The sequence below is a fragment of the Rutilus rutilus genome, assembly GCF_951802725.1.
Source record: "Rutilus rutilus genome assembly, chromosome: 22".
NCBI lineage: Eukaryota > Metazoa > Chordata > Actinopteri > Cypriniformes > Leuciscidae > Rutilus > Rutilus rutilus.
The window spans coordinates 2,146,340-2,158,702 of NC_140227.1; the positions used below are offsets into that span (position 1 = coordinate 2,146,340).

A 12,363-nucleotide genomic window follows, 5' to 3' on the forward strand; every position below is an offset into this window, starting at 1 on the left:
CATGAGAAATACTGGGGTATATAGTATGAACACAATGGGTGATTGGCAAACAAGAGAACTAATCAACAAGAAAAACTACAAAGGACTACAAAACATGGCAGTACGACAGGAAATACAACAAAAGTCCAGACAAGACATGAGGAATAATATATGACAGTAGCCATAACTAATGAGCAACATTATTAACACAATGAATCATTCAAAAAGGAATCATCCGTCTTTAAAATAAAGAATTTACAAGCAAAAGCGAAGATGTTAAAGCCTGTAAAATCATCCAACATTTATGGTCTCCTGAAAGAATGATGCAGTGAGCCTCCGTTCCCCAAGGGACGAAAGCATTCTCGTATGATTGTTTTTAAAGGGGACCCTTAAATGTTGTAAATGCATGTATCTTTAAATGCAAATGAGCTGCTGCTCCCCACCCCGTTTTCCAGAAGAGGGCGGAGCCTACTCTGCCAAAAAAACACCTAAAACTGGAGCAGCAGATCATTTGCATTTAAAGATACATGCACAAAAAAAGGGCATTTACAACATTAAAGGGTCCCCTTTAAAAACAATCATAAAAAGGGTCCCCTTAAAAAACATCTGTTTGCTTTTGATTTTAATCTCAGGCTCACGTGTCACTGCTCACTGCAGTTCTTTATCATCATGAAAGTTTATTATCTGCATGCGTTTTAAAGGTTCAAACGCTGCTGTGCTTAATGCTGCAAACCACGTTAAAACATTAGAAACATTTGACGGTCTTCAAACTCTTTCATGTCTTATCAAACTGTCAGATACACACAAAGTGCACGCTATCTGCAAACGGCTTGTTCTTATGATTTATGGGGATTAAAAATGAGGAGTGGGTGGATTTTTACCATTATAGGGTAGGTCTACACACATTACCGAAACACATAAAACACCATGTAAATGTGAATTTTGCATAATAAGTCCGCTTTAAAGGTAGGCTAGGTCATTTTGGAGCGGCTGGCAATAGCGAGTTAGCTTTGAAAACATGAGATCCCACCCTCCCTTCAGAGCGTCTCCAAAGCCACTCCTTCTCCAAATCATGTAAATAATGAACGTAAACTTACAGAGCTCTTGTTTATACCATCCAGGCACGGCGTTATTTTAATAAGCTCATAATTTGTGCTAAAATAGGCTAAATGTTTAGTTTTAAAAACAATTTTAAAAAGCTGGTTATGTCTGTTTTGATGTTTCTGTGCAAGTTCAGCAGACAGTGAGGTTTGGGTTTGTTCCAATCAGAAATCGATCACTTAAATAGGCTATATAACCGCACGCATAAAGCTTGCCACAAAGAAGCGGTAAAAGTAATGATTATGAATGTGTCTAAAATAGCAAGAGATTTAATTGTTTATTAATAAACTGGTGTTTTCTGTGTCGCTGCAAAGATGAAGTTGACGATGCGGACTCGCCATGAACGCCAGAGAGAAATGCACATTTCATATGGATCACATAATCAGAGAGAAGCCTATTTCTTTTGGTTTTGAATATTTTCGTTTAAAAGTAGACATTTCAAAATATTTAAAGAGCATCAAGCTATTCAAATCTATATATGCACAGATAATACAACAGTAGGCTATATTAGTCAGTCATTTTTATTAGGTTAAACAGACAGTGATTGGATAACGTTTTTTAAAGGTGCTGTATGTAGGATCCAGCGGCCTCTAGCGGTGATGTTTCAGATTGCAACAACAGCGCTCGTGCTCGTGAAAAGCAATAAAGTTACAACTGTAGTCTTTCACATCAGATAACGTTAGCAAATGGTCGGCGTTAGCTGGCGAACTAATGATGTCTAACTTGAGCCAACTAAAGCACAAAATCACAATATATTTTACATGCTTTTAAGTATTGTTAGCTTACCTGTCCAAAAGGATGAAAGCCAACTCAGGGTCTGTTTTTATACCTAAAACAAAGCGGAGATCTCTCCATAATTCAAACGCTCTGCCAATGTTGATCCGTGTTTTCGTCCTGAGTCGATCCGATTGACGTTTGGCCTGACGAGCTTCAGCAGATACATTTTTTTTTTTTTTGGGGAGTTTGTGTTGGAGTCTGTGTTGTGCTGGAGGCAGGTCGTTTTTTGGTGTTATCAGACTCCATGTCGTTAGCTGCAGTGCCGTCGCAATAGACTGTATATATAAAACGGAGAGCATGCACGTCACATCCGGTGGATTTCGCAGAAAATCCGACCCGTAGACTTCACATAAAAATAGGAATACTGGTCTTCAGAGGTAATAGCAAAACGCGAAAAGTGGATCATTGTAATGTGTGATTACAACCCCTTCACAGACGGGCAATAAAAAAAGGATTCATTTTATAAAAAAAGTTACATACAGCACCTTTAATTTAACATTTTTTTATTTAAGCCCCACCCACAATTGGTCTGGCCCATCCAAAACTGGAATCCTGGCGCCGTGCCTAATACCACCTGACTGCTGCAGATTCATTATGCCGTTGAAAGTGTTGCCATTGAAATGCACAGATTCGAGTCACAAACCACTCAGAGAGTGTAACGTCACGGGTGTCCATCTGACAGTAATGACTTGAACGCAGAATAAACTGGTTGTTTTGGTTCGGCTGCTGTGTGCGTTTGGCATCGGTCGGACCGAATGCAATGATTGGACGATGATTTTTTGGTCCTGAGACTTCCATAGAAGATATATGTACATGTTTGTAGACCACGTTTATTATTATTGATTGCTATCAAGATGTGAAGAGAGTTTCAACCAATAACAAAAAGTGTTTATAAAGCAAATTGCCTACCCTACCTTTAACACACAAAACACACTTGATGATCAATGAAATAAATACAAAACTAAGACGCTGCAGTAGCACTTTCAGGAGTGTAGGTGAACTTTTGGCCAATGAAAGCCATTTAAACACACATTTTCAATTGGTTGTGTGTGTTTTCGTTGCCGTCACACAGTCGTGACCAGCAGATGTCGCCAGTGATTCAAGCGCGTCAGAACAACAGGTCATTCAGCAAGCTAACGGCTCGTTTGTGTTCGAGTTTAGAAAAGCTCCAGTTTCCCATCACTACCTCAAAGCACAGCAGCCTTTTGTTTCAGATGATTGTAGGTACATATGCTCTTCATCCAGTTCTCTGTGTTCAAACTAAACTAAGTTTTACCAGGGTAGCGACGGAATGGATCAGACCACGTGTGTTTTCTGTGCATCAAGGTGGAACAAATAGTTTCGAGAATTTCAGTTGTGATCTGAGAAATGTACTAAAGTGACTGAGAAAAAACTGTAAACCATATTTATCTACAAGAAAGTGTTAAGGTTTACTTAAAAAAATATAATAGACCGTTTACTTTTAAAATTATATCTATTATAAGTATTTTATTCATTATAAGCCTGCAAAGATGGAATTTCCAAGAATGGAACAGGTTTTTCTTTCTGTCACTGGCATTCAGTATAGAAAATGTGTGCAAGTCAGACTCAAGTTTCCATTTCTGACTATAATTTTCCCCAAATGTTCTTTTATTGATAAGAAATGCTTCTGAGCAGAAGCCTTTGAGAAGCTGAAGAAGCTTCTCCACTGGAGATGTGATGAGAGAGAGAGATTCACATGAAGAACAGATGCGAGACAGATGGAGGAACGCTCACTAACAGCACAGGTGAAGTATTCAGAAGACTCGTCTCATTCTCTCAGACAGACAACAAGCTGCACATCCACAGAATCAGAGGCTCCCGTGAAAACACACCTTGCTAGCATAGTTGAAATCAGGAATATGGGGAAAAATGCAAAGCACTCAAGTCTCTGGAGATTGTATAGCGGAAAACTATTTCAACACATGCAACAGCACACACGTTTTCCATTCCTCTCTCTCTCTCTCTCTCTCTCTCTCTCTCCTGTAGCTAATGGACTCACAATAACATGTGCTTGAGCTGCTGAAACTTAAGCTTGCCAGTGATTCTGGCTGTTTTGTTAAAGTTCCCTCTCCCATCTATAACCGTGGAAATACACAGTTTCAGCCCGAAGACAGTCAGTCCTGTGTACAACAGAACACTCTTGTTAATATTTCCATTTTTTGGTAGCGATTTCACTTTTTAAATGGTTAGACAGCCAAAATGTAATCTCTGTCATCGTTTACTCGCCCCCAAACCTGTGTGTGTGTGTGTGTGTGTGTGTGTACATTTAAGACTTCTGCCACAAAGGGTGCATTGATTTTTTTTACTTTTATGGTCACAAGCATAAAAAAATAGCATGTACGGTTATCATAAACTATCAGTACTGTAACTTGCGCTGATTCTGTGAGCTATACTGATAATATGAGCTAAACAAATGAGGAAGAAATCTCGAGATAAACAAGTCCTAAATTACATTTAATGTCTAGATGAACTGTCTTCATAGACTTTGACTCAACACACTATGGAAGTATGGAAATTAAATAAAGAAATATTGGTAACACTTAAAGCCTTTATGTATGATGCATTATAAAGGTATTCATAATGTACGTTATAATGCATCATATCTTTTCATAAATAATTGTAACCAAATTTAAAATGCATTATAATATTTGCAGATTCCTTGAACTTGGTTGTTCGTCATGTGTTTTAATGCATCATACTTTCTAAAAGGTGAATAGATAAGTATTATAACTGTGGTCACAATTATTCATGAGAGCATACAATGCATTATAATGTGCATTATTAATGCATTAAAAATACTTTTATCATTTATTTGACACACTCACACACAGACACACTCTCACACACAGACACACTCACACACACGCACACAGACACACACACACACACTCACGCACAGACAGACACACTCACGCACAGACAGACACACGCACACACTCACACATACGCATGCACGCACAGACACGCAGACACACACTCACACATACACATGCACGCACAGACACACACTCACGCACACAGACTCACTCACACACACAAGCACACACGCACACACAGACACCCACTCGCTGAACACACGACACACGCACGCACAGACACACAACACAAACACAGACACACACACACAACACAGACTCACTCACACACACAAGCACACACATACGCACACACGCACACACAGACACCCACTCGCTGACACACACACGCACGCACAGACACACAACACAGACACACACACACACACACTTGTCACTGAAAACTGAGCAGATCACAGCACTGGATTTACACAAATCATTTAACTTTTAACAAGTGTTTTCTCAATTTATATTTACATTAAACTCATTCAACTGGGAAACCATGACATGATGTAATATTTAATGCACTTCATGTTGTTTGTACCATTATCCTATTCAAATCAAATGTGATAAATGAGTAAGGTCAAAAGTAATCTAAAAGATATATATATATATATATAACCTTAAATGTGTAATGTATACGTTACTGTCTGCATTTTCTATCAGGATCCGACTGCATGTTTGTGAGTCGGTGTGATTTTCTCTGAAATCTTAGACTGGTACCAGTTCCTGCTGGGATTGGGCGGAAGCGTGTTCCCCTCAAGCATTCCCTGAGCGCCGGATAACAAAGACACATCTTGTGTTCACCACGCTCTCCAAACGACAACACTTATTCATTCATCCTTGCATTTCTTATACTTGTTTTCATCTTGATGCATTCTTATAGAAGTAGAGCTTTCCTCTTTGACTAAATGCTGAGAGGTTCACATGGTTGTTAAATTAACAGTGATTTTAATGGATTTGGAGTCATCATTCAAAAACAATAATCATATTTTAACTAGGCTACGTGATGTCAGTTTTAATCAGACACATTTTGGGTTGAATTCACTGGGTTTTGTCACATTTGTGTGTGGTGTTTCCAGTTTATGACGCGCTCTATAAAGCTGCTCCATGACATTTTAAATTTTTTTTATTCAGCAGATGCTTTTATAACCAGCCACTTACAAATGAGGAACATCACAAGTGATTTATCACACTGTAAAAAAGAAAGAAAAAAAGCTACATATTTTCCAGCTAATGCACACAAAGTTACAAATGCACACAAAATAGACAAACACAAATGGCTTGAAACTTCATAAAACCATCAGAGTGCACCCAAATGTTTTTACAACTATTCAAACACAAAGAATATCACAATGAACATAATTCCCAGCATGCATTGCAGCGTGAATAAATTTTGACTTTGTTTAAACTTTTTGTTCTGCTTTAAAGACTTTTAGTTTGTATTTTCTTGTGTTCTGTTCTATTTAGCACCGAAACACATCTCTTTGACCTAGCATACACATAACACATTATAGACTTCTGTAATTCAGTGTTAAGGGCCCTACACACCGGGACGAATATCGGCGCGCGTTTTTCGCCAGCGTTTTTCAACGCGTCTTTTGTGTTCACACCCAAGCGATTTTCGCTGACGATGTGCCGAGTGAACATGCAAATTCATTCCCTGACATTAGATGGCGCTTAATGTAAAACAGAAACCACTCCATAACAGTTCTCTTTTATCAAGATTTTTGTAGTCGCTGTCGCGTTTGTCATATAGTTCTTTATGTTCCGACACCGAGACCAGCAGCTCTACATTCATCTTGCCTTGCATCTTCCTCGTCTTATTTCTTCCCGGCAGTGTAGACGCTACTTGGTGTATATCTTCTTCGCCGTTACGTATGTGTGCTCGGCAAGACCGTTTTGTGTTTGAGCGCCCTCAAGTTGTGTTTTACTGTAACTTCAGAAGCTCCAGACACGTGAACAAAAGTGCCAATCTCATTGGTCAGATAGTTTTTGACGCGGCGCGTCAAACCAAAAAAACGAACCCGAGGCGTTTTTTAAAAAATGACGCTTTTACGCGTGCCGTTTTTCGCGCCGGTGTGCACACTCACATTGGCGCCCTTTGTTTAGTCACGAGGCGTTAAACGTCGGCGAATATCGCGCGCGAAATTCGTCCCGGTGTGAACAGGCCTTTAGGCTGCATAGTTTAGGTCAGCCGGAACCGGGAACACTTCCCATAAATCCTGATGTACTCGCTACATCATAAGAAGAATGGCATCTACGCTAATATTAGTCTCTCTGTTTATCCGAGGTTTACCGCAGTCCGCCAGATCCAGGCCGTATCCAGATCTGATGAAGGACCTGTGCCTGGACACGACGACAGCGCAGTCCTGAAGTGTCAACTAGTCTCTCCTCTGTGAAGACCTCCTTCCCTTCCCTTTACCTCTCTACAGATAAAGCGGTGTCGGGATAATTCCGGAAGTGATAAAAATTCTGTATTATAAATTTTAAGGCCAGACAAGTAGTTTGTTGAGGGTTGATTTGTAGGGAAGGACTACATGCCTGCGCACATATATTTTAAACACACATACCTTTAGACTGAACTCGTAATGCGCATGTGCACGCCATCTGCGTTCTCACTGGTTCGCGTTTTTGAAGTTTGCGCAGAAAGAACTCAAGAGTTTTCTGTTAAAACGGTGTCATGTTAGCGGCCCCCAAGTTAATAACTAATGATCGTTGCGACGGAAGTGAATTAATCAAACTAACTTTAGCTGGACAATAACTTTATTCTAGAGCTGCTATAAAGCCAAAACAATCTCGGTTACTTTCATTTCCTATTATCACTGTAAAGCTGCTTTGGAACAATCTACATTGTTAAAAGCGCTATATAAATGAAGATGACTTGACTTGTTCCTGCTTCTTTTGTTCCCTAATGTAAGTTCCTAGCCTAGAAATCTAGACGCACCCTAGCGGCAGCAAATGTTATTTTGCAGCCAGTGTCGTCTAGCAACTCTCCGTTGGCTTTCGAGCTGGAAAAAACAAACTCTAGTCAGGCCAATCACATCGTGTATATGTCACGTTACGCTAAATAGAACCCAAGCGTAGACAGTAACTTTCACAAAACACGGTTTATTTACAACTGGAAACAAAGACCCACGATGGGGCAAACAAACAATAACTTGACTTGACAATAAACCGGAACTGGAACTGGAACTTTCACAGACAGACCACAATACTCACAGAACCGAATGTTAACAAGACGAACCAGCACTGAGGATCAAACACCGGGAGCTTACATAGAACACATAATTACAAGGTACAGGTGACACTGATGAACATCAATACTAACGAGGGAACAAGGAACGTGGTAAGGACACATGATCACAATCACAGGTGACGCTAATACAACATTAACAACATGGAAACGAAGCAAAACACAAGACAATGCAAACACATAGTCAAAACAACCGACCATGTGTTTGCACACAAAACAAGAGACAAATACATAACAGTATAGAGTCGGCGGGCGGGCTTAACATAATGACGACAGAGTTGCGACGGTTCCGTGTGAATTCCCTGCTACTTGAACACAAAGAATGGCTGCTGCTGCCGGCGAACAGCGGTCTTACGAATCGGCTTTGTCCGCGACTCTGGAGGACTTGGAGTTAAGCTTTTCTTTGAGAAAAGAAAAAAGAACGGCACTGAAGTCATTCTTAAAAAAGGAAGATGTGTTCGGCCGACCGGATACGGCAAAAGTTTAACCTATCAACTAGCTCCGCTGGTGGGAGAACGCTCCGGTTGGTTGTAGCGCTGTCCTATTGAGTGCAGAGGGAATCTGAAAGACAACCGTTTATCCCGGCCCTCGGATTGAGCCGTGCCAATGATGTGTTCCCAGACCCAACATCATGATGTGGGTCTGGCTTGTCAAGCTAGTAAGTTCCGGCTTCTGTCCCGTTTCCTATAGGTTACTGATTGTGCCCTTGTTAGTTGCCATGGCTACTGATTGCTTTGTGAACCTGTTTCTTGTTCAGTTTGTTTTCTCATGTGTATTTTAGCTCTACTGTATTGTTTTTACTTTAGTGAAGCTGTGACATTGATTCCTGTCTTCTGGATTGCTGTCTAAACTGCTGTGATCGAGATCCTCTTCACTTGCCGGAACCATCACAGCTGTTTTGTCATTATTGTTAGTTATCTGTTGATTTATATTTGTTGATTGTCATTGTTAATGAGGTTTGTGCGTCGAGAGGTGAGGTCTGTGTACAATGTGAAAATGTTAACAGTATTTCCCTCTGCTTCTCAGTCACTCCCTCTGTTCGCTGATTGGACCGCCAAAAAAATGTTCGGAGAAAACCAAAGAATACACCACAATCCCAGACGTAGTACTGAAGGGAAATAAAATTGAGCGGAAGTACGCAGGAGGGCGGAGCCAGGCTAGGTTAATGGCTCCTTCAGAAAAAACATTGCATAGTTAACACTTAAAGGTTTTTTTCATCCAAAAAAATTTAAATTGAGTAAATCGGGTCATAGGTCACTCTTTTGCTGGAACTAGACTCGCATATGGCAGTGATTATAGTTTATAAAATGGATAATTATGCAAACAATTTTTGGGCTTCAAAATCTCAGATACCATTCACTCCCATTATAAAGCTTAGAAGAGCCAGGATATTGTTTAATATAACTCTGATTGTGTTTGGCAGACAGAAGAAAGTCATATACACCTAAGATGACTTGAGGGTGAGTAAATTAAGGGATCATTTTCATTTTTGGGCGAACTATGCCATTAAGAGTCCTAAAACAATATGCATGTTACCAAAATGCTAGAAAATTTGTGTACATTTTCTTGCAATAATGGCAGCAGTAATTCATCAAAAGTTGTAAGAACCAAGGCAGTCACTGGCATCTCATTCCAAAAGATATTTTATTTTTATTTATTAAACAGTGCAAATAAAGTTTCAGAGCTCCCAATAAATACCAGCCTGTTAATAAAACCCCCCAGTGCGCTGCTATATTAAAACTCCCCTGCATCAGCCAAGCATTCGTTCCTCCACTGAAATAAAGCCTAATTCAGGAAATTTCCTAAAATCGAGGTTAACAACAGGTTACGCTCGCTAGAAACAACAAAACCCTCATAGATACAAAACACATAATGTGATGGTGATGATGTAAAACACGTTAAACTGCACCAGCACTTTGATTTCGCCAAACCGTGGGATTTTAATATTTAATGATTAGAGTTCACTCTAGACTTTTTTCATCAGTTTTTCTTTGTATCTGGTTTCTGAGTGTCTGAGCAGGTTATTGGTGAAGTGTTCAGCTGACTCCCTGTTTATGCTGCCTTTATTGTCGATGTGTTTTTCCAGCATATTCTTCACTGGTCCCTGACCTGAATAAATGCCATTACATTTTCCAATACATTGCTTTAGGCATTTCTTTAGCATTTTATGATTGTTAAAGTGGTCTACTGGTACCACCTGGGCAAACGACTCGACAATACCAGTGTTAACATCTTTTAACCCTGTCTATCCCCTGTTCCAACAGTTCAGTGCCATTCGTGACAAAAAATATCAATTTCTTTCCCTGCACTTTGACCTTCTAAAACACCCTAAAGGAGCTTTACTCTTTACCACACACACACACACACACACACCTGTCACTTCTTTGGGACCCTTCTGTTCACCAATATGAATGTTTATATCGGGGTGTCCAGTCCTGCAAGTGTCCTGAAGACCTTGACTAGTTTGTTAATGTGTGTTTTAGTAGGGTTGGTGCTAAGTAGGGATAATCCCTGGCTAGCTGTGCAATGTGCATTAAATAATTTTAATGTTTGTCGTGGAGGCAAAGAGCCACCCGATGCGAGTGATTTCAGATAGTTTAATGCACAGCTAGCCGTGGATTGTCCAGCTTATACCATGGCCATTCGTCAGCTAGTCATTCGTAACAAGTTAAAGCTGTTATTGATGTTTGCAGCGCAATATTTGACCAGAAGTGTAAAGATTATGGTTGAGCTCGGTAAAGCTGCAGTTTCCTCCTAATCTCTAACTGTTTATCCTTGTGCTGTAAAATACAGCATTCTGTGCAGAATTCAAATGGGTCTGATACGTTTTCAGGTCTGCGGCGACTCGATCACATGATCCGTGTCTCTGGGCCGGAGCTGCGGCGGTTCACGTGACACTAAGACTTCATTTGCATCAGTGAAAAGCATATTTACACTGTCTGAATCGTTCCCTGTGCACCATGGGCCATTCACCATGTAGAAAATAATAAATGTGTGAACAAGTGACCGATTTCAGCTGCAGCTTCAGCGTTTATTTATAATATAGGGGGCGGAGCTTCAGATTCTAGAGAGCATTTGATTGGACAGAAAATCTGATGAGAAGCTGAAGTGCAGAGATCAAAATCATTGATCCTTGGCGGAAGTGAGAGACTTGCAAGTTTTGAACACTTATATCTTCTAAATATGAATTATGTCTCTCTTTTTTTTTAGCACTTGCTGATAGTTAACAGTCCCACTAACATATTCATACTAAAAGTAAAAAAAACATACATTTTGATTTCATGTGGACTTTGAAGCTTAATCAAAGTATTATTATACCGTGGTAAATGCTTTCTTGGTGTTTGTGTTAGTTGGCTCTGTGAGGGTCAGATGTTCTCAAACTGTGCACAATGAAACGTAAAATCGACAAAATAGCTTAAAACACATGCTAATGAAACAATATTTCCACTGTTAATGAATCATGTTCATATGACCGCTGAAATCTCCAACAAATCAAGGTTCAATCCACATTATAGCCTATCTTTTTACATTTATTCATTATTATGTACATGTAGCTATTACATTTATTAATTAATCTATTAATAATCGATATGATAGCCTACATTAAAATGCACTCGAATAGGCTACTTTACAGCTTATTTTAAGGACAGTAGCTATGACTCGGCAGATTCAAGTTTTCTCTCTGAAAGGATTATTTTTCTTGGCGTCGTTTCTCGGGAGGGCTCTTAAAGAATGGGTGCGAGAGGAGAGAGAAGGGCAACACTTCTCCAATTTCAGCTTCATGGGGGGTAAAGGGGTGGATTTTTATTTCCGAAAATACGGCTCTCCATTCAAAGCTGTATGGACTCAAACCCGCGGCCCCTGGATCAGTCCGCACGGAGAATCTGCAGGAGTTCGTGCTTCATCGTCTTCAATTCTGGACTAAATGCATCATTCCAGTCACTAGGAGAAACCAGTAAACCCCAGCTCTTTCTCTCCTGCTCCTGAAACGCCGCATGTCTGCAGTTTAGACATGATCCTGTCGGCGGATTCAAGGACTTTACTGCTATTTGTGGCAACACTAGTCGCATTTTTGGCCGTTGTCAAATGCCAAGACGAGAATGACCGTGAGTTTGCCCACCATTTTCTCATTTTACTCTCAAAAGTGTCAGAAAAGTGTTTTCTTAGACTTTAAACGCCAGTGCTTGAGTAAACAATAGGCTTAATGAAAGGAAATACTGTACCAGCTTTATTGAGATATTGTGGCAAATGTATTTGAAGTAGCCTAATAAAGCTTTTAATGCAAAACAAAGAAGCTAGAACAAGTGAATATTTTCAGGTAATATGAGTTTGGAAAAAAAGAAGAAGAATTTCTTCTCTTTTATTTAGCCTATT

The 12,363-nt window shown here is 39.9% G+C and overlaps 1 protein-coding gene across 1 annotated transcript in view; it reads left to right on the forward strand.

Moving 5' to 3' along the window:
* Positions 1 to 11,871: 11,871 nt before the first annotated feature.
* The window catches only part of col2a1b (collagen, type II, alpha 1b), a 64,949-nt gene continuing 64,457 nt past the window's right edge, over positions 11,872 to 12,363 (forward strand). Inside the window, exon 1 of the mRNA XM_084394819.1 lies at positions 11,872 to 12,095. Within this exon, the coding sequence (XP_084250945.1) occupies positions 12,002 to 12,095 (94 nt within the window). The 5' untranslated portion in view covers positions 11,872 to 12,001. The remainder of the gene's footprint in view (positions 12,096 to 12,363) is intronic.